Raw genomic sequence first — 22216 nt, 5'->3', positions numbered from 1 at the left:
GGAGTTATTTCCGTTTTCTAAGAGCTCTTTGGTTAATGAAATAAAATGTTTAGGGGACGTGATTTTCTGTGACTATATAATAATATAATAATAATACATGTTAATACTTAGCTAAGAAACAAGTTTAGGCTGTATATCTAGTATTAAAAAATATATAAAGCTTATAAGTTATATAAAATCGGATATAAACTAGATCTATATATAATTGATGAATAATGATAAAAATTTTAAGAAAAAGTAAAATTGCGAAGATTTTTCTGTCAGTTTCAGTTGCTAAATATAGTAACATTGTAGATGTCGAAGAGTCGTTGACGACCAACCACTTGAGAGTTGATTTTAACTTGAAAAACGTTTTAAACGTAAGTTTATTGATTGTTAGAACAATATTTGATACTATATATACATTTGTTATGTATCAATTTTACATTAATATTTCAGCTCATATTGGATCACTAAAGTTGCAGTAAGATTGCAATCTAATGAATCTTTACTAGATCTAAAATCCCTCTAAAAGTCGAAGCTTTACGCCTTTACGTTACTCAATTTACGACAATCACTGATAATGCCTTTAATTAGTTTTAATATCAGGTGGCCTCGATTCGCTCGGTTAAATAATTTCCTAAGAAAGGTTATATGTCCGAAGTCATTTTGGGAAGAAAGTCTTTGCAGTGTAACTTCTTAGATGGTTACGTTCAGACATTTAATTATAGAATTAGTATATTCATTATGGCTTTAGTACGAAACATCAAGTGACGCAAATCTCTAGGTTATAGGGTAAACCAGGCACTTTGTGACAAAGTTAACTGGCACAATTTTTCTTAATAGACTTAAATCATTGCATTAGTTTTCTAAAGAAACGTTTCCGTGGGGCACCTCTGTTACGCCGAACAATATGTTCGTCTTCATACGGGATACGTGCCCTGCCCAGCATGACTGTCAGACTATAAGAAGTTTTATACCGCCTTTTGCCATCCATCCATCCCAGTGGTGCTACAGCCCATGGAGGGATATGGCCTACTTTTACAGATCCATCCATTCAGATCTCTCCTGGGCCTTCCGTCATCAAGGCCCTAATTCCAAGCTTTTTGTTTTTACAGAGGTTTATAGTTAAATCAAAAGAGGCTGCAGCGTACGCAAACTCGTTGACCGCTAGATGGATATCATGTTTAGTGTTAGAAAGTAAGGCGTAGAGAAGCTGCGTTATGACCATTTCCTTTGTTTTGGTACGGGACAGTAGACACCGAAGCATGAACACATGGTGATAATTCACCAGCACAATAATAATAATAATAATAAGGCTTGTCTTTGAGTTCAAAAATTAATAAGGATTGCAGTATTTCCCGTGGCTACGCAGCCCCAGCTATGACCTACATATTTTGCCACATCCAGGGCAAGCATAACCATTGACTGTGGTGCTCGATTAAGATTTTCTTTTAGCGTCTGCGTCTGTCCTCGGCAGAAGATTTTTAATGGTCTCAAATGTGTATCCATGGCCTTTGTATAGAAGGAATTCTTTAAGTCCGACAGTTACGCTGGGCAGAGCATTATCCTGTATGGGAGACGAATCTCAGACAAACGTCTTTTTTGTTGAGCTAAAAAGTGGTCGACGTAACACCTTCTTTTTCTTCTTCTTCTTCATCATTCTCATTGTTATGTTGGAGTGTTCATATGACTAGACCAATACATGAGATGAACTGCGCAGTGGTTTCCAAATCAGGGAGCTCTCCATATAGTTTTCTTTCTATTGGGGTGATTTGGGGCCAATGTCTTATACGAGCCTCTTGGTAAAGAGAGCAGTTTTGGAGGACGTGGTCAGCATTTTCTGGTGATACTCCACATGGGCAGATTTCACTGGTTCCAATTTTGAGCTTCTGGTACATGTGTTGTCGCATTCTGTTGTGTCTGGTCCTGAGTCAAAAGATCTTGATCTTGTCGGGATAGCTTATAATAGGCATCATCTTTCTTGTAATTTGGATGTAATTTGGTCCATTTCTCATTTTATCTACAATTAATTTCTTCATTTCTTCTGGATAGAGTGCAGAATTAATTTGTGAGTTTGTTCTCCCACTCTTGGCGAGTGTGTCAGCCTTCTCATTTCCTGCTAGTTGTATATGAGCTGGTATCCATTGAATAACAGTTTTTTTGCTGTTGTTGTTGAGCTTTGTAAGTGCTGTTCTGAGGTTTTTAATATAAAAGGAACCAGAGTTTTGCAGGTTTTGGAGGGTTGTTTATGCGTCTGTTAGAAAGACAATCTGACTGTGAGGGGAACTTGGATGATTTGCTAGCATGGTAGCAGCTAGTGCTAGTGCTTCCCTTTCTGCTCTGTGACTGTCAGAGAGCTCTCCAGTTGCAATGGATTTTTCTAGTTTTCCTCCATCTGGCCATTCGATAAGTATTCCAGCTCCTCCACTTGTGGTGGCTTTATGGGATGAGCCATCCGTGTAAACTCTGATCCACTGATTGCTAGGGTAATTGGTATGTAGAAAACAGTTCACTATTTCCTTGAGCTCTTTTGGTCTGTAATCAGATTTTCTTTTTATGTTTTCAATATGGTCCCTTATAGTAGGAAGAGGGCTTTTGTCCCAGGGTGGAGATTCATTATAGTGTATTGAGGATTCCAGAGTAATTTTTTCAAGTTGGTGTATCTTTTTTAGGTTTAGAGATTCCTGTATGAAATTGGTCCTTTTGAGACAGTTTTTTGTGCCAGTTTTGTGGATTTTTGTTCTGAGTGGGTGCCTCTCCAAGGTTTCCAATTTAGTGAATTGGGAAATGATTTTTATTTTTCTTCTTTCATCCAGAGAGATCAGGGCAGCGGTTTCCTCCATAGCTCTTATGGGTGTTGTTTTGATTGCTCCTGTCATTATCCTTAGACCAATATTTTGAACCTTGTCTATTTTTCTTAGGTTTTGTTGGGCTGCTGAGCCCCATGCTGTGAACCATATTCTAGTACAGGTCTTACATAACTGGTATAGGTCTTTTTCAGGATGTTGTGATTAGCTCCCCAATCATTGCCAGCTAATTTTTTTAAGAGGGATAGTCTCTGGATGCCTTTACTCTGTGTTTTATCTATTTGGTTTTTCCAGGTTAGTCTCGGGTGATAGGTGACTCCAAGATATGTAGGGCTGTCATTTTTTTGTAAAGCTTCCTTATCTAATGTTAATTTTATTGTTTGTTGTTTTGTTGACAGTGAGAATATGGTATATGTGGTCTTTTTTGTGTTGATGGATATGCCCCAGTCTTTGGACCAATTATTGAGCTTATCAAGAGCATCTTGTAATCGAAATTTCGATGTTCCTACATATTCTTCTGTGCTAATTAAGGCAAGGTCATCTGCATACATGCTGCTTTTAACTTTTCTTGGTAGGTTTTGATTTAGATCACTTATGAATATTAGGAAAAGTGTTGGGGATAGAACTCCTCCTTGGGGGACGCCATTTTTTATACCCACTGTGTGGCTTCTTTGTCCTTGCATGCAAACTAAGGCTTTTCTATTATTTAGGTATTCCTTTATCCAGTTGTACATTCTGTGGGATATGTAATGCTGGATTAGCTTGAGCAAAAGACCTTTTTCCCAGACTTTGTCAAATGCTTTTTCTAAGTCAACCCACACAATTGTTGTTGGTTTCTTTTCTTGAAAGCCGTCTTCTATTTCTTGTGTGATGAAGGCGATTTGATCATCTGTTGATCTGCCTTTTCTAAAGCCAGCCTGGGCTTCAGTGAGTAGGTTATTTGACTCAAGGATCTATGTCAGCCTTCTATTTATCAGTCTTTCCATCAGTTTGCAAGTACAGCTAGTGAGGCTGATGGGACGGTAGCCATCCAGTTTATTTCTTGGTTTGCCGTGTTTTAGGATAGGGATCATAATGGCTTTTTTCCAGATGTTTGGAATTCTGCCAGATTTCCATCTAGCATTGAATATTTGTAGCAGTTTTCTTTTGGCTTGAGGACCCAAGTGAAGAAGCATGTCATTTGATATTTTGTCTGAGCCTGGGGCTTGTTTTGGTTTGAGGACTTTTAGGGATTCATCTAGTTCCTTCATTTTAAGATTAGGGTCATTCCACGAAGAACTAAACTCCACCTTACTTGATATTCCAAAAACAGAAAAGCTACTCATTCTCGGTGACTTCAACGCAAGAGTCGGCTCTGACCATCACATCTGGAAAGGAGTCTTAGGCAAATTCGGGATAGGTTAATGCAACAGCAACGGATTATTACTACTCCAGACCTGTGCTAAACACAAGCTGCTCATATCGAACACAATATTCAGTCTTCCAATGAGAAAGCGAACTTCCTGGATGCATCCCCGCTCAAGACACTGGCACCTCATAGATTACGTCATCACCAGACAATCTGACCGTCAGGACATTCTTGTCACCAAATCTTGCTGTGGTGCAGAATGTGGAACAGACCACCGCCTCATCATCACAAAACTAAACATTCGTATCCAACCAAAGAGACGTCCGCAAAAATCAAAACCCCTAAAAAGGCTAAACACGGCCAGCTTAGCAGATGACAAAACTGAAAAGTCGCTTGCAGATGCAATAGAGAATTGCCTCAAGTCCACCCTTCTAACTGAATCAAATGTAGATAAAAGCTGGGAATGCTTCAAAAAAGCTATCTATAGCACAGCATTAAACATACTCGGTCCTATGGAGAGAAAGCATCAGGACTGGTTTGATGAAAACAGTACTGAGATCAGAAAACTATTAGACGAAAAGCACAAGCTCCACAAATTGTGTCTGAACAACCCAAACTCCCAGTCCACTAAAGATGCATTTACTAACATCCGCAAAAATGTGCAAAAACAGCTACGCCAAATGCAAGATACCTGGCTTAGCAAGAAAGTGGAAACAATACAGGAATTTGCTGACAAGCACGATATGAAGAACTTCTACCATGCCATAAACGAAATCTATGGACCCACAAAGTCAGGCTCATCCCCAGGAGCTGACTCCATTCCCGCAGAGGTCTACAAAAAAGGTGGATTAGCCCTGATTGAAAGACTTCATAAGCTCTTCTTAATTATATGGGGAAAAGAGTCAATACCACAAGACTTTGAAGATGCCACAATTGTTCATTTATACAAGCGAAAAGGAAACCGCCAGATCTGCGACAACCACAGAGGAATATCTCTTCTCTCTATTGCTGGGAAAATCCTTGCACGCATCCTACTAAATCGGCTCATGCAACACATAGAATATGGTCTACTACCAGAAAGCCAGTGCGGTTTCAGAAAAGAGCGTGGAACCATTGACATGATCTTTGCAGCAAGGCAGCTCCAGGAAAAATGCCAAGAACAAAATGCTGACCTGTTCTCAATATATGTCGACTTAACAAAGGCATTCGACACTGTTAGCAGAGAAGGACTCTGGAAGATCATGTCAAAGTATGGCTGTCCACAAAAATTCATAATTATGGTGAGACTATTTCATGATGGCATGAAGGCTCGTGTCCAAGAAAGTGGAGAACCATCAGAGCCCTTCGAAGTATCAAACGGGGTAAAACAAGGCTGTGTCCTAGCACCTACACTGTTCAGTATCATGTTCTCCGCTATGCTGACAGATGCATTCACAAATAGAGAAAACAACGGGATAAATATATCATACAGATTTGATGGTGGCCTATTCAACCCGAGTCGGCTTAAAGCAAAATCAAAAACAAATGCAGCAGTAATCAGAGACTTGCTATTTGCTGACGACTGTGCCCTAAATGCCTGCTCTGAAAACGATCTGCAGAGCATCGTCAGTGACTTCTCAAGAGCATGCTCAGACTTTGGCCTTACCATCAATACGAACAAGGCTGAAGTCTTATATCTACCTGCTCCTGGGAAAGCCTACTCGGATCCAAGCATTACTATAAATGGACAGGATATAAACGCAGTGGACAAATTCACATATCTTGGCAGCACACTCTCCAGAAATGGAAAAATCGATAGTGAAATCGACCAGCGTATCGCCAAGGCCAGTGCATCCTATGGCAGACTGTCTACAAATGTCTGGAACAGACGTGGTATCACCACAAACACCAAGCTAGGGGTCTATAGAGCCGTCATCCTCCCTACATTGCTCTATGCCTCAGAAACATGGACAGTGTACAGTAAACATGCAAAGAAACTAAACCACTTCCACATGACATGTCTGAGAAAAATACTAAATGTCAAATGGCAAGACAAAATACCAGATACAGAAGTCCTTCGAAGAGCGTGTCTGCAAAGCATCCACACAATCCTGATGCAGTCCCAGCTGCGATGGGCAGGTCACGTCTACAGAGTAGAAGACCGACGCATCCCTAAACGACTCTTGTATGGCCAACTAAACGAAGGAAAGCGCTCGCAAGGTGGGCAAAGAAAGCGCTTCAGGGACACCCTCAAAACTTCTCTGAAGGCGTTCAGCATAGACCCAGGCACCTGGGAGACAGAGGCACATGACAGAGCATCATGGCGTCGCGCTGTGAAAACTGGCGCACAGGTTGCTGAGGAAAAAAGAACAACACTGGCAGAAGAAAAACGCCAGAAAAGAAAAGCAAGATAAACGACACTAGCTCCAGCTGGAATAACCTGCCAAGTGTGCGACCGAACATTCCAGGCTCACATAGGTCTCATCAGCCACATGAGGCATAAAACCCCAGTGCAAAGCCCTCAGCCCCCTGGATGACAAAGTGGTCATCATCGAACCACGATGGACGAAACTATAGTGGTCATTCCCAAGGAGTAAGCTGGATTGTTTTCTTTAATTTTATCTTGGATTTCTGAGTTTACATCTTTATTTCTACTTTCATTAATTTGTATTTGTCCCACGCTTTGGAAAAACTTAATGAATTCATTTGCTGCTTCTTGGCCTTTCATGGGTTTGTTGTCATTTTCTATTACTATAGGAGTTGTTCTGTTTTTTTCCTGGTTGAGACATTTGACTATACGCTAGAGTTTGTTGCCATCTCTATCTACGTTTAGTTGTTCTGTTTTTTCATGCCAACTTTTCCTCATGGCGAAAAGGTATTTTTTCCTGAAAACTGCGTTAGCTGCTTTTAGATTTATGTTATTTTCTATACAAGGGTTATTTTCTACTGTGTTTCTGGCTTCAATAGTGGCATTGTGGAGTTGTTGAAGGTGGTCAGACCAGTTGGGGATATAATCTTTTCTTGCTCCTCTAGGAATTGATTCCTTAGCTGCTATGAGGATTGCTTTGGAGAAAGCTGAGAATGACTTATTAACCTGATTTGATTTGCAGTTTATTGAAGTTGTGTATATAGGTCTGTGAGCTTTGAGAATAGGTGCCAGTTAGCTTTTTTGTAGTTCCATCTGGGGATGGTGGAGTTTTCTGATATTTTGAAGGAGGTATCGATACTGATCAATATGGGTCTGTGGTCACTGGTGGCTAGCTGGTCTGCAGCTTCTCTGGTGCACTTTTTGGATAAGTTGTCAGTTGCAAAGGCTAGATCTGGTGTGGTTGATGTTAGCCAGGCTCATAAGAAAAAGGTTGGTTTATCCTCAGGTTTATTAAGCAAGATAAGTCTGTTCTCTGCTTGCCATTCTTCAATTTCTTCTCCCCTGGCATTTAGGTCTGGGTATCCCCAGCTCTGAGAGCGACTATTTATATCTCCTAAGATTAGACAGTCTTCTTGGTCAGGTATTTGTATGTGGTCAATCTCTATTTCCTTGTCTGGTGGGAAGTAGCAGTTAAATAGATTATGCAGAAATATTTTTAGAGCTTCTTTTTTCTTTTGGATGCCCTCTGCGTTCCATTGTAAGATTTTTAGACTTTTGGTCTTGGAGTGTTGGCCAGTAGTATTTACTTTCTTGTCCCTGCTCCTGGCTCCACAGGCAGAGATAGAAGAACCACCAGCTCGCTTGTGTGGGCTCCTTTGAGGCGGAGAGCACGGCCCCCTACCTGCGCGGCGGGATTCCACAGGCAGGACGCCACATCTATTAGAATCGTTACTAAACTACAACATAAATGAGGTTGCGTGTCAATGTATTATGCACCAGGAGGCCCATTGACTCCGACTTCAGCCTGCTTTTCTTTCTGGGTGTGCTCCCATAGCCTTTGATCATCCAAGATCATCTGCAAGGCAGCAGGTGTTTATTTTCTGAGTTTTCTCTCCTAGATGAACTGCTATCCCTAGCTAACGAGCTTCATCTACCTGGGGTTTAGAGTTAGAGCGCCCTATACTCGCTTTTTGCAATCATTTCCCTGGATTTCTGAGATGTTTTTAGTAAATATTCTAACCACTGGAATACTTCACCTCATCCTCCATGACTGCAAACCAGTTGGCCCGCGGCTGTTTATTTGCTATTCACAGCTAACCCTTATATCTAAGGGTCTTTCCCCTATCCGCCAACTGGGGAGGCGCGTGGTAGAAGGTGGTAGCTCCCCCAAGGACGTAACGCCGAAACGCTTAAAAGACCAGCTTAGGCGCCAACTTGCCTTAGCTGACATAGAAGAGAGCACATGGTTGCATGCGGCCTCAGAACGGGACAGCTGGAGGTCACCAGCAAAATAAACAACAAAGTAAAAGGTATCTACACCGCTCTACGCAATTAAAGAGTAAACAATTTATTACAAACTTAAAAGACAATAACTAATCATACATCGGCACATTTAATTTCATTACTTTTCTTTCATAGTTCTACAATAAATCAATCTACAGTAAGATGGTGCACAAATATTTAATTAGGTCTATTGATTCTTTAAAACTCGTTCTTGTTTGCAAAGAAATATTTTAGTGTACTGCGGTAAGCCTAGTGACGTAAGCAGCGTTTTTCCCGTTTACGTCATGGAAAATTTTCATTCATAAAACATTCAAGCCAAAATTAATTTTTCGATAATGAGGCATTTTCAAACCGATATAACGGTCGACCTCGAGTTTTCCCGATGTGGCCAATGAGTTGAGAATTTTTTGCTTACTAATATGCACATTCCTTGAAATTTAAAGAAAATCGTTAGAGCCGTTTTCGAAATAAAATTTATATATAAATATATATACATACATACATACATACATACATACAAGAATTGCTCGCTTAAGAGTATAGGATTAGACTTTTTCACTTTACTAGATCTTGTATCAGTAAAGCCCTCAGACACTTTTGTATAGCCTTGCCTAGGCTTTAGCCTTTGAGAGTTTGTCACACTCACACATTGAGAGTGAGTGTGATCTGTCTTATAATAAACACAAAAGTCTTGAGTTTTTTCTGAATTTCTCACCACTCTTTAAATAATCCCTAATAAAAAATATGTTCAACTCAATGTTTCTCAATTTAATAATTTTACATTTTTAATCTATGCAATAACTCATGGATGCCCAAAGTATGCCCCACGGGCCAGAACTGGCCCACGACATGGTTCCATACAGAACAATTAGTTCATGTAGTTGTTGTCCGTCCAACCAATAAAAAGGACTGCCTGTAGAACATGAGGTTTATTTACATGACATCAATTTAATTTTCATGATGATATTTGACGAATATAATACTTTTAGGTTCACTAGTATTTTTAATTTACATAAATGATTTACCAAATTGCATTACATCAGGAACAAAAGTCAGATTATTCGCAGATGATTGCATAATATATAGAACAATAAAAACAACACAAGATACAGAATTTTTACAAAGAGAATTAGTTGAATTACAGAAATGGCAATCAAATTGGAGCATGTCTTTCCACCCAGAAAAAAAATGTCAATTATTAAGAGTAACAAAAAAACTAAAACAAATAAATACCATTTATTTTATCTTATTGATGGTAAACCAGTAACACAGACTAAAAATTCAAAATACTTAGGTGTTATAATAAATGAAAAACTATCATGGAACTCCCCCCCCCCCCCCATATTGATCAAATTATTTTAAAAAATCAAACTAAGCATTATGATTTATTAAAAACAATTTCTACAAATCAAATTTGGACATAAAACTAAAATGTTATTTAACCTTATAGTTAGGCCAATAATAGAATATGTCCTGTTTGGGACCCCTAAACTCAATAAAACATAAGAAACTGGAACATAGACAAAATAGAGCAGTGAGATTCATAACAAATGAATATTCACATTTGAAAAAGATTTTATAAAATGATCTAATTTAGAAACCCTTCAGGATAGAAGACTTAAAAGTAAAGTAGCAATTATTCATAAAACACTGAACCAAAATCTTCAAATACAAAAACCTAGTAAAATACTCAGAAATGCGCAAAGATAATGGTGCATTCCTTGTTCCATATACAATTACAAATGTGTACAAATGCTCCTCCTTCTCATGCTATTAGAGCATGGAATAGATTGTCGTAGTCAGCCAGGAAAACCAATGACTGGGCAGAATTTAAGTCATTGGTTAAAATGCATTCCTAGATTAAGGGAGAGGCATAGGATGTAATTGTCTTCTTTTTTTAAGTAATGTCTATATTTTATAAGTCCAGTGTCAGTAATTATGTTTGTTTTATGTTTTACATGTTTTGGATGTTCCTTCAGAGTTGAAAATATAGTTTACTTCCTAGTCCAAACCTGTAATGCTGCTTATGAATGACATGCCTACGAGAAATATTCCTACAAGCATCCTACAATTAATGTTATAATGATAATTATAATTACATTAGTGAAATTTCCTAAAGCCATGTTGGTATCAAGTAGGAACATTATCTTTATCAAAGTGATTTATGAAGTTGCTACCTGTTATGTTTTCTATTATTTTACATGTGATGCTGGTTAGTGATACTGGTCTGTAGTTTCCCAGATCAGATTTTTCCTTTTTTAAAAGGGGAGTGACAATAGCTTCCCTCTAGATTTATAATCTAGATCTTAATATTGCAATCATTATAGTCCTTGTTACAGTTTTGCTGGAAGTATGCTGTTTACATGTTGGTTAGTACATCATGTGGATCTATGTTTTTATTATGATAAGATCCTAAGAATGTTAAAGGCTATCCATTTTTTTTAATTGTTAAACTTCTCCCTTTTCATTTGCCTGGGTCATGAAAGACTTTTTTTGGAATAGTTTTGAGGTAGCCACATTGTTGGTTGAAAGACATCAACCAGCATCTAAGTTGTCGTTTCCATGAAGTTCTTATTTTCTTGATACAGATTCACTTTATAAGATTGGAGGAAATGATGAAGAATAAAAAGCATTCAATTGCTGTGATTGTTCTGTTGTAATAGCTAGATGTGGCCATATAGTTGCCTTTATTTTTCCTAAGTTCACCCTCATGAAGAAATTTTAAAATGTAAATTTAATTCTTAGCAGGATTGAAATCATAAGGGTTTCAATGTATTTTGTACTAAATAGGTGGCACCAATGCAGTTGCCAATATAACATTTTTCTGGATAATAAAACCATCCATCCCTTCCAGTGGCACTACAGCCCATGTAGGGCTCTGGCCTGCTTCAACACATTCCTCCATTTAGATCTCTCCTGGGCCTTCTGCCTCCATGCCCTAACCCCAAGCTATCATAGATATGCCTCAACATTGTCAGTCCATCGCATTCTGGGTCTGCCTTTGGGTCGCCCGCCTTTTGTTGGGATTAATTATTTTGAGATTCTAATGTCCTTTATTTTAATTTGTAAATTAATTTTAACATATGAACTCTTATTGTGATAGAATGCAGTGTTTATTATTAACTCTTAATACAAAACTATACAATAACTGAGGATGTGACCTCTGTGCTCAAACTTGAAATCATTCTCATGTAGTCTTATGGACCTATTCAAGAACTACACATGTTTAAACACAAATTCTCCATCCTTAAGCTCATTATTTTAAGCAAATAATAAAGAAAACTTTTGTGCAATGTAAACTTGAAGCCTAACCATTAAGTGTATTACATTACTTTGATCAACTATTATATTGTTCTTGTGCAACTATGAAACTTAACGTCATTTGATACTTTAGTATTTTATACATCTGTTGCTATAGTTTTAAATTTAAGTCAAATTAGGTTCTACATGTAGTTTGTATTGACAAAAAATACTCCATTAGAAATTTTTAGACTAAGAGTTATGTTTTTTACGAGCTTAGTAAAAAAAAACAACACACACACACACACAAAAGGCTTTATAAAATATAAAGTAAATTTTTTTTTCACACGTCTGTATGTACAATAATGTTGATTTAGATCTAAACTAGCTTTAAAAAAAAAAAGAAATTTCCAATATATTTATTTATAAGTTGTTATTGTTTGTTTTTTTCAGCAAATATTTTAAAATGATAAATATTGACCCAAGAAGAGCAATGACTTAAAATTATTAATAAGAACTATTGGCCAGTGGGTTTGGGAAGTGTTGTTTTTTTTTGCCTTGTGCTAACAAAGAGTCACATTGTCAACCAAAATGAACAACACACATGTACACATGATGCCCCACTGGACACGTGTTAATGTTCTTGACAAGGTAGGGTATACTTAGAACCAAATACTTTGTGGGTTAACTACTAAGTTTCACAAATTATTATTGTATAGGATTAAACTTAAAAAATCAATAAGATTTATGTATAGGCCTATAGTTTTATGTTCAGGCTAAATTAAATATGCTGCAGATATGCAGAAAAAATTTAAAACTTTTCTCTTGTTGTAAACCTTTTGAAACACTATTAATATGAACATAAAATTGTATTTTGAACTCTTTACAAAAATAATTTAGTGTTGTTGTTTATTTTTAATCTCCACAAAAGGTTTATTTTCCAAAGCAGTATTCTACTAGAGATGCTAAGCTCAACATGGAGATGAATGGAAATGAAAATTATAATACTGAAGAGTTGTCAACTGGGAGTGAAGTAAATACATTACAACGAATTCATTACCTGGAAAGAAACATTGCATTTTTACAACATGAGCATGCAGAGGTGCTCAAATCTTTACAGGATGAAGTAGACATGTTAAAAAGAGAAAATAAAGGTAGTCTGAGTGTGAATATAATATCTATATCAAAGTAATATTAAAATTTCAATATTTACATAATATAAGAAATGTCTCAACTGATATGCCCACACAATATCAAGATCATAATATTTGTCAAAAATACAAACAATAAATAGAGGACTCTTGGTGCATCCATGCAATATGTATGGGCTTTTTTTTTTTTTGGGGGGGGGGGGGGGGGGAGTTACTACATTTAAAAAAATGGACCTCACTTTTATTTGTGATGCTCTGGAAGAAAAAGCGTATTTTCATGTCCCACTCACACAGAAGAAGAAATTCATTCTTTTCTTATGTGAAGTATAACTTAATTTAGAATGAAGTTGTATAATTTAATTTAAGGTGCATGAGTATAACTTAATTTAGAATGCAAGCCTATTTTACTTATAAAAATATAAGATATGAGAGTCTTTTTATAAATGACCACATTCTTCTCCCTCTTCATCAACACCCCTCCTCTCCCATTCCTTCATGCACCACAAGTTGAGAAAAGTGAATTTGAGAAATCTTTTTTCATTCAACTTTTGGCTTTAAGATTAGGATAGAGTTTCATAATATCCAATTGTGATTTATATCCCTGACTAAAGAAATGTGTTGATTTTATAAAATATTCATCCAGCTCTTCTCAGTAATTAAAAGTACTTGAAGTTGTCAAACTTAATGAAACTACTCCTTTAATATTGACTAAAACATTTTATCTTGTTTTTTTTATTACTCTGAAAATAAATAGATTATTTTTGCTTGCTTAATTAAGTGCAAATTAATTGTATGGAAAAATTAACTTCTAATTTTAATATGGTTTTGTTTTCTAAACAGAATTGCAATTTAAAATTGTGATGAGTCAGACTCCCAAGGAAGATGTAGATGTATCTCTTCCTGAATCTGGTAAATAATTTTTTCTGATGTTGACAGTTTTCATTTACTGGTTCAAAAGTATTCCTTTAAATAGGACAGCGCTCCACTTGAGTATTATCATATGAACAGCTGCTAGAATAATTTCCTCTCCACTGGAGAGAGAATAAAACTTAAGGACTTTTATTTGGTTTTATGTTTAGGCCTATTTGTCATTATTGCCAATTTATTGCAAATAAAAGAATTCAATCATTATTGCAAATAAAAGAATACACTCAAAAACTAATAATTTAAAATACTCAGAAAGACATAAAGATAAACGCACATTTCTTATTCCATATGCTAGAACAAATTTGTACACATGCTCCTTCTTCCCTAGTGCCATTAGAGCATGGCATGTGTTGCCTGAATCCACAAGGTAAACCAATGACTTAGCAGAGTTTTATTTTACTGATTAACAAGCATGACACTTGAAATGCTTATCTAGTAATTATCTTCTGTTTTAATCTGTAATTTATAAGATAAGATAAGATGGAGGTCTAGAATGTATTGTGTTATACCAATCTCTTTTATTGTCAATTATGTGAGTAGAAACAAGTTTCAAATAGCTTTTAAAATTTTTATTTCTTGGACACATCTGGTTGAAACCTTTAGAAATCTAGAGCTTGTCTCACTTGAATGACTGCCAAGGACACATCTGATAGAAAATAGTAGGCTTGAGATTAAGATAATTATATATGTATATATGAAAATTCAAAGAAAAAAATATTTAAAAAGAGAGGAACTTGCAAGAATATTAAGGTTGCATAATCACTTCTAAAGGTCATTGTAAAGTATAGCTACTAAGTTCTAGATCCTTATGTTCTTGTCATTCTTCATATAAATGAATAATAATGTATTGTTGTTGTTTCTTTGCTAGAATTAAATCAAGCATTTCTTTTAATCACATTTAATAAACTATGCAACATTTGTTTTTTAATTATTTTTGTTTTGCTCAGGTAAGAAAGAAGAAATAAAGATTCTATTTTTAGAAGAAGAAATTAAGGAACTGAAACATGCTCTAAGGGAGACACGCAACAAAAACCATTATTTAACTCAACGACTAGAGCAAGAAGAAAAACAAAAAGAAAAACAGTAAGAGCAGTAATTTTTTCATGAAGGACATTAAATAAAACTAAAATCTGGAAAAAATGAATTTTCTCTTATGAAGTTTTCACTAACTTTTAAGTTAATCTTAAACTTAGTGACTAGTGAAAATGTAGATAGTATGTGAGAACGTCTATTTTACAAGAGTATGTTTGTTTGTTTTTAGCGGCCCCCGAAAGAGGAAAAGATGCTATTAGTTTTGTGTCCCTCCGTCCCGTTGAGATCTCGTAAACTAGAAAAGATAGTAAAAATCTGACACCATAATATTTTAGACTATTCAAACAGCTACTGTTTTCTTTTCTGAAAGCGAAAAATCGAATTTTTTAAATCACTTATGCAAGCAGTTTTTTTTTCATAAAAATACACCTTTTTTACAACTATTCACTATTAATAGTAACAAACATGGGAGGCTTTATAGAAGGGGAGATAACTATTTACCTTATTTTTAACATTTAATGCAAATGGTTTTAGATTTTTTGTCCAAAAATATTTTTTATTACATTTTTATTCCTAAGTTATGTAAGTTCTGTCATACTAACTACTACATTTACACAATAAAAATGTTTTCATTTTTTTAAAGAGAAAAAATCTATTTAGTATGCATATAAGTGGGACATAATTTAAAACAACAATTAATAATTAATTTTTCATATTATCACATGTACTGTGGTCCTTTGAACCGCTGGGGCACCACACAAGATCTGTCAACCTTCTTTCTCCATTCTACTCTGTCATTTGTCTTTGAAAGAATTTCATTTTGAAAATATTGAAACCTGCCTTTTACCTGCCTGGGTGGACCACTTCAGGGGCCGATTTTGAGTTTGTGTTTCCACACAATTTGTCTTTGTAACCTTATTACAAGTTGTGTTGTAGCTGTTTGCATAAAAATGCATTAATCAATTTTACTTTAAAATTTAGTTACTAAAAGTTTAAAGTAAATAATATAAATAATAATAATAATAATAAAAATCTTTATTGACTGCCTTACACCAAACAAAACATTACAACTATAAAAAAACAAAATGTACAATCACACTAGACTCACTCATAATTTACATGTGAAAAGTTTATATCAGATTGTTCCTATTTAATGATTATATTGCCAGGAGAACAAAAGAGTGTTTGTGTCTGTTTGTCTTTGCTATCTGTGTCTTGTATCTCTTTTGTTTACAATAAAATTACATTATAATAAATAAATTTAAATTTAGATCTAATAGATTTGCTAAAAGTTTTAGTTTATATTATAAACTCAGAAATGAAATGGAACTATTTCTTGTTGATTATTTTGCTTGTGATAAGAATTCAACTTTGTCATTATTTCCAGTGCTAAAATCAATAATCATATATATTCAACTCATCAACCAATAAATAATATATAGAGAGACTTTAAAGTATTATATGTTACCAGTTACAAATTTGGCATTTCAAAACATACTGGAAAGTTGTGGGTTTTTTTATTATACAGAGTTTCATGAAATTGTAGTCTATTTATAGATCTAGGTCTTCTATTGTTAGAAATGATGTGTAAAAAACAAAGTATCCTTTGATCTTTGTAATATTTCATTTTTCCTATGTCAGGATGAACTTAAGAGAACACTAGGCTTACTTAAAAGATATAATATTCTGAGCAACTATTTTGTTTACTGTTGATATAGATAATAAAAATAGTTTCACCCCATCCATATCTTTCTTTGTCCACTGCCTAGCCATCAATCCAGACATTATTTCTGTTGCTGTTCAGAAATACTAACAAAAAAAATAAATTTACTTGAAGATAAAACAATTTTTTGTAAAAATGTAGGCTGATATTATAAATTATAATTTAATATCTAATAATTAACTTTTGTTGATTTGATTGTTTTTTTTTTTGTTTTTTTTTTTACTTCTATAAAATGTGAGTATGTGTGACATTCACAGGAAAGGAAACTTGGACAACTTTGAGTCAACACTTCCAGCCACCTATCCTAACTCTCTTGATACCCACAGCAAGCCAGTGCCTGCTGCACCTGTTGAACCAGATGGCCAGCCAATGAGTCTAAGTCAATGTCATGCCCTGATTAAACACCTTCAGCAAGCCAATGAGAAACAAGCCCATGAGGTGTGCCTTAATACATTTGTTTTCTATGGTGACACAGTTGTTCAATTTCATCTTCATTTTAGAGACAGTCTTTCTGTTGGAAATTTTAGAAAGAGGCTCTCATTTCTTTTGTCTTTTTTATTATTTCATTTCATGAGATTTCGTTACACAATTGTAAATCAATCGGTTGAACAAATTTTAGAATATGAAGAAAAAAACAATGCTGGTTTAAGTAATGTATTTTCTTGCCAACCAGTTCAAGTGTTTTCAAGCTTCATAGCCTGTATATTTCCCTCTCTAACAGTTGAATCAACTCAAACTTGATCTGCGAGATGTTCTCTACTCTCACAAGTGGACACCTGATGCATTTCTTATGGCTAAAGCCTATATTGCAGAAGATGATAGAAAAGAAGAAGGATCAGGATATCTACCAAGGATACCCATGAAAAACCCAACTAGAAAAATGTAAGTTTGTGAGCATTTCTTAGAAAATTTCTTGAGTTATACTTAAAGGGTTTATATCAATCAAAGATTTTACTGTAATAAACCATGTTAAGAGGAGACCACTCAGATTAATCTAATCCTCTGACCTCCCTTCTTGCTTGCTTTGTTGACATTCCTCTTCAACACTTGCTGTTTGGGATCATCAAAGGTCATTTGGTATATCAGTGTTCATATAGTAGTGAAGGTTTTGTATACTAGGCTTGCATATGTTGATGCTATAATTAGCAACATAGCATGTGGGAAGCGTGGTCGAGAGGCCAAGTGCGCTTGAACTTGGCTTGGCTACCTAGAAGGGGGCTCGAGGTTCGACTCCCGACTCAGGCAGAGTTGTGTTTACTGAGCGCCTAAAGGCAGCACGGAAAACCAACTCCTAGATACCCCCCACCGGTCCACAAATGAGATTGGACCAAAAGCGCTCTGAGCATGCTATAAGCATGAAAGTAGTGCTATATAAAAGCTATAATAATAATAATAATGTCTCCTGTAAGCTAGTTGACTCAGCTCTTACATCAGTACAAATTACCCTGTTCTTACACCAGAGATTCTATCCTGCCTAAAATTATAAATTTTTGCTTGGTAACTGAGGTCAGCTGGCAGTCATTATAAGGTCTAGTGTCCCTTTGTTATAATGAAATCAGTGATTTATGACCATAGAGCATGGAACAGTCGGTTAGTGACCATTCCGTAATGCTTCATTCATTCACATACTCAACCCTGCTTCTGCCAAATCAAGGCTTATAAATTTGTGGAATATTTACTATTTAATCAAATGTAAACTGAAGTCAATAAATCTGTATTAGTAGCCAGTGGTTTGAACATTTTGTTGTTTCTTTACTTTCCAGTCCAGATATTGCATATGTGAAAGAAAATGTCAGTTTACCAGCTCTACATTTAACAGTTGGCAATAAAGCTGTGGAAAGGAAAAAAAAGACACAAATTATACAGAAGTCAAAACTTCGTCCTAGTGCTCTTCCTTGAGTTGTTTTTTCTTTTGATTTTATGTTGAATGTTTTTAAGACAGAGAACATGATGTTGACCTAATAATTGTTGTTAACTATGTTGTCATAAATAACCACTTTAGATTATCCTCTGCAGAAATGTAAAGTTTTTATTGAATGAAACCTATCAAGCTTAATGTTTAGATTGAAAATAAAATTCAGTTTGTATTAGCCACAGAACAACACTGTTATGTAAGGCTTGATGATAAAATGGAGTAAAATCCAACCATCCATCTCAGTGGCGCTACAGCCCTTGAAGGGCTCTTACCTGCTTCAACACATCCCTCCATTCAGATCTCTCCTGGGCCTTTCCACTCCACGGCCGAACCCCAAGCTGTTGCAGATCTGAGAAAAATCCAACATTGAAACAAAATGTGATGTATTGGAATTTATTCATTCTAAACACAACTACTGAAACAATAAGTACAAGTCCATGGCTTTCATTGTAAAGTGCTGCCTATAAAGAACTAAGTATTCATGGCTCTGTGGTGACCAGATCTACTTGCTCCCCCTGAAGGTATCCAGGGCATCACTATACTAAGCTGTGAAAAAAAACTTTTTTTTTTCTTGGTAATTTGATGGAGCCTTTCCCCCATACTTACTTTAGCTGCATTAAGTCTTTTCTTCTTAACATTCAGCCCAAGGTTAAATGGAGGTTTTCCATGTGTTTGGTCCATAGCTGTCTTTTCAATTTTGCATCACTAACTCCTTCAATTAAGACATCCATTACAAATTCATCAAGAGTATCCTGGATCTTTAAAAATAAGCCAGGTGCAACAATAATTAGATGCCAGTTCATTTAACATCTTTCCTTTTTCTGATGGGGCTTTGATTGCACTTTAAAAACCTCCTGCATATAATTATCTCCCACATCCTCTTGGCTAGATAATCTCTATTAAGATGCCATTCCATGTAAGGTTAACATTATGCCAGTGCTTTTTTTTTTCAGCATTTATTTCCCAATTTGTAACTTCAAATTATTGTTTAAATGCTGACCATCAAACTATATAATCAAAGATATGTGGCTTAACACTTACCAGTTGTATCATGTTCACCTGATTTGCCCTCATACATGAGTTTGAATTTGGGTCAAGTTAAAATTTAGCACAATTATTCATTGGCTTTGACAATACATGAATCAATAAAACAAATTAACCAATTAGTCAATTATTGGTTATTAATTTTTTGTCTTCAGTATTCACTGGTATGGTGTCGGGTTTTGTACCCAATTCTCAGATTACGTTGAAACTTTAAACTTTTATTTATACCTAAAAAGAAACATAACCAACTAAAAAATTAACTAATTATTAAATTAATTATTTAGTTTGATTTGAAAAGGGAAATAACTTATTGAGTGGTATAGTTCTAAGTACAGTTTTTTTTCCCCTTAGATAAGCTTTGGGTTCTTTTAAAGGATTTTAAACAAATATTTTGCTTGTTTGAACTGACTGGATTATGTTGCACACCAAATGGATCTTTTGATTTTCCATTCATCTTCCCAGTAAGTTGTCACACTTGTTATTTCAGCCTGTAGAGGACTTCTGTCATTATTTATGTTAGTTGCCATTGTAAGCATCAAACTTTGTCCCTTTTCATTCATTTCTTTGGACAAGATCTCAACCTCAAAGGTGGTTCTTAAGTATCTGATGATTTTATTTATGACACTGATGTCACAATTCATTAACTCCTTGCTGATATCATTTATTTGGAGCTTGAAAAGTAATTTAAAAGTACAACATACATTGACTGGGAAATCCCAGCACTAACATCAGTAGTTATGTTTTAGGCTTCAGACTCACCAATGTATAGGTCAGTGTCTTAGCATAATCACACAGTTTGCTATTCAGGTCCAAGGAAATATTTTTTTCTTGGACATTTAGGGAGAATTTGATTGAACAGAAGATATAAAGTAGAAAGCCTTGACTTTATACTTTGCTAGTATATATATATATATATATATATATATATATATATATATATAGGGCCTATATATGAAATATGCACATATAAATAGTGAGCTGATTATTTAACTCTCTCTTTGTCATATTTGTTCTATGTATTGTGAAATGAAAGTCTCATTAATTTGTGATCAACTGACAAAACAAGAATATTTATTGCACAATGACAAGATTTATTTATGTATCAGTCATCATCATTTAGTCAGATCAATCATCATCATTCAGTAAGATTTTTGTAGACCAGTGATGTCCAACCTTTTTTCAGCTGTGGTGGGTGGGGGGATATACTTTTCCCGACATGTCACTGACTGACATTTAGTGTTTTCCTTCCCTTGTTCTGAAATGTGCCTATTTCCTGCACTGTGGGTAAAGATTTTAAGGGTATGAGGTTTGGATGGTATCACATGACAGGCTGGAGGTTAGGCATCACTGTTCTAGGCCAAAAAACAAATGTAGTAGCTATGTGAACTAGAAATGTGATAACTATGTGAGCTAGAAATGTGATAGCTATGTGAACTATGTCAACGAAACTCAAAGTGTGAAATAAAACTTGCAGTTGTATTAGCTTTAAGAATTAGAACCTAGTTACAAATATCACAAGCCAAAAAGTAAGTAAACTGGTGGCAAAATTGCTGAACTAGCGCCTTAGTGTATCTTCATCATTTTCTTTTAATCTTAGTTTGCCATTGAATGTACATGCCCCAGGCAGATAGATATACCTAGTGAAAATTACTAAAAACAACTATTTATAGAAAGTAGCCTTATATTGTATATGGAATCAGCAGTGTCATAAACATTAATCATTTTGTAGTCAGGACTGTTTCATATTATAGCTGCTCAGATATGTATATATTAGATGCGTGGTGGAGAGGCCCAATACGCTTGAACTTGGCAACCTATGAAGGGGGCTCCAGGTTTGACACCCGACTCGAGCAGAGTTGTGTTTACTGAGCGCCTGAAGGCAGCACAGAAAACCTTCTCCCAGATACCCCCTCTCCCCACTGGTCCAAAAATGAGATTGGACCAAAGTGCTCTGAGCATGCTATAAGCATGAAAGAAGCGTTATATAAAAGCTATAATTTATTTATTGTCATATATGTTCCTAGCTAGATTGTGATTTGTTAACAACAGGCTAGCACTGGGCATTTAATCTACTTTGAACAACTGAACAAGATTTATTTTTATTACAGGTACCGGTACATCTAATGGTAGACTAACAGTTGCAAATTTCTGATTTTTTTTTTTTTTTTTTTTTTTTAAATATACGTGAGAATATACATAAAAAATATTTATAAAGATAAATATGTTCTAGATGTTTCAAGTCATATTCATTGTTACTTGAAAATTGTCCTGGTCTTTAATAATTTTATGCTTTTTGCTTTTGTATTTTTCTAAAACAATTTTGACCTGTCTCCTTTGGGTTTTATTGGAAATAAATGATTTTGTTTTGCATTATGTATTGTATTGGTTGAGTTACATAGGTAAAGCCCTGGAAGTCTTATGAGAATATTAGTTTAACATCATCCAGTGGTACTAGTAAGTGTTTCTTAGTTGTAGTATTTCACATGGAAATTTTATTTTAGCATGATCTATCCATAACTATAGTGGCAATTAGTCAATTGTATACAACATATCTAAGAGGGTAGTGTCTGTGATTTCATGATTAAATACATTCATATGTTTGGGTTAGGTTACTTCTACGCAGTACTGGTAACAATGACAATAATGTAGACTGCACAAAACCCAAAATACATTAGATAAGCTGAGTGATTATTAAC

The 22216-nt window shown here is 35.3% G+C and overlaps 1 protein-coding gene across 3 annotated transcripts; it reads left to right on the top strand.

Moving 5' to 3' along the window:
- Nucleotides 1-124: 124 nt before the first annotated feature.
- Nucleotides 125-21890, top strand: LOC106073048 (uncharacterized). Of its 3 annotated transcripts, none has more exons than XM_056005208.1 (9): nucleotides 125-359; nucleotides 12182-12379; nucleotides 12678-12882; nucleotides 13720-13788; nucleotides 14135-14173; nucleotides 14754-14889; nucleotides 16819-16999; nucleotides 17283-17443; nucleotides 18325-21890. In XM_056005208.1, the coding sequence occupies exons 2-9, from the start codon at nucleotides 12320-12322 to the stop codon at nucleotides 18458-18460; spliced, it is 987 nt and encodes a 328-aa protein (XP_055861183.1). In that variant the 5' UTR covers nucleotides 125-359; nucleotides 12182-12319; the 3' UTR covers nucleotides 18461-21890. The 3 variants fall into 3 exon arrangements, with proteins under 3 accessions (XP_055861183.1, XP_055861182.1, XP_055861184.1); XM_056005207.1 differs by having other exon boundaries at nucleotides 129-359; nucleotides 12660-12882; XM_056005209.1 differs by lacking the exon at nucleotides 14135-14173 and having other exon boundaries at nucleotides 141-359; nucleotides 12660-12882.
- The last annotated feature ends 326 nt before the right edge of the window (nucleotides 21891-22216 follow it).

This window comes from Biomphalaria glabrata, chromosome 12 (genome assembly GCF_947242115.1).
Source record: "Biomphalaria glabrata chromosome 12, xgBioGlab47.1, whole genome shotgun sequence".
NCBI classification, from domain to species: Eukaryota; Metazoa; Mollusca; class Gastropoda; family Planorbidae; genus Biomphalaria; species Biomphalaria glabrata.
This window is presented reverse-complemented; position numbering and strand designations above follow the sequence as displayed.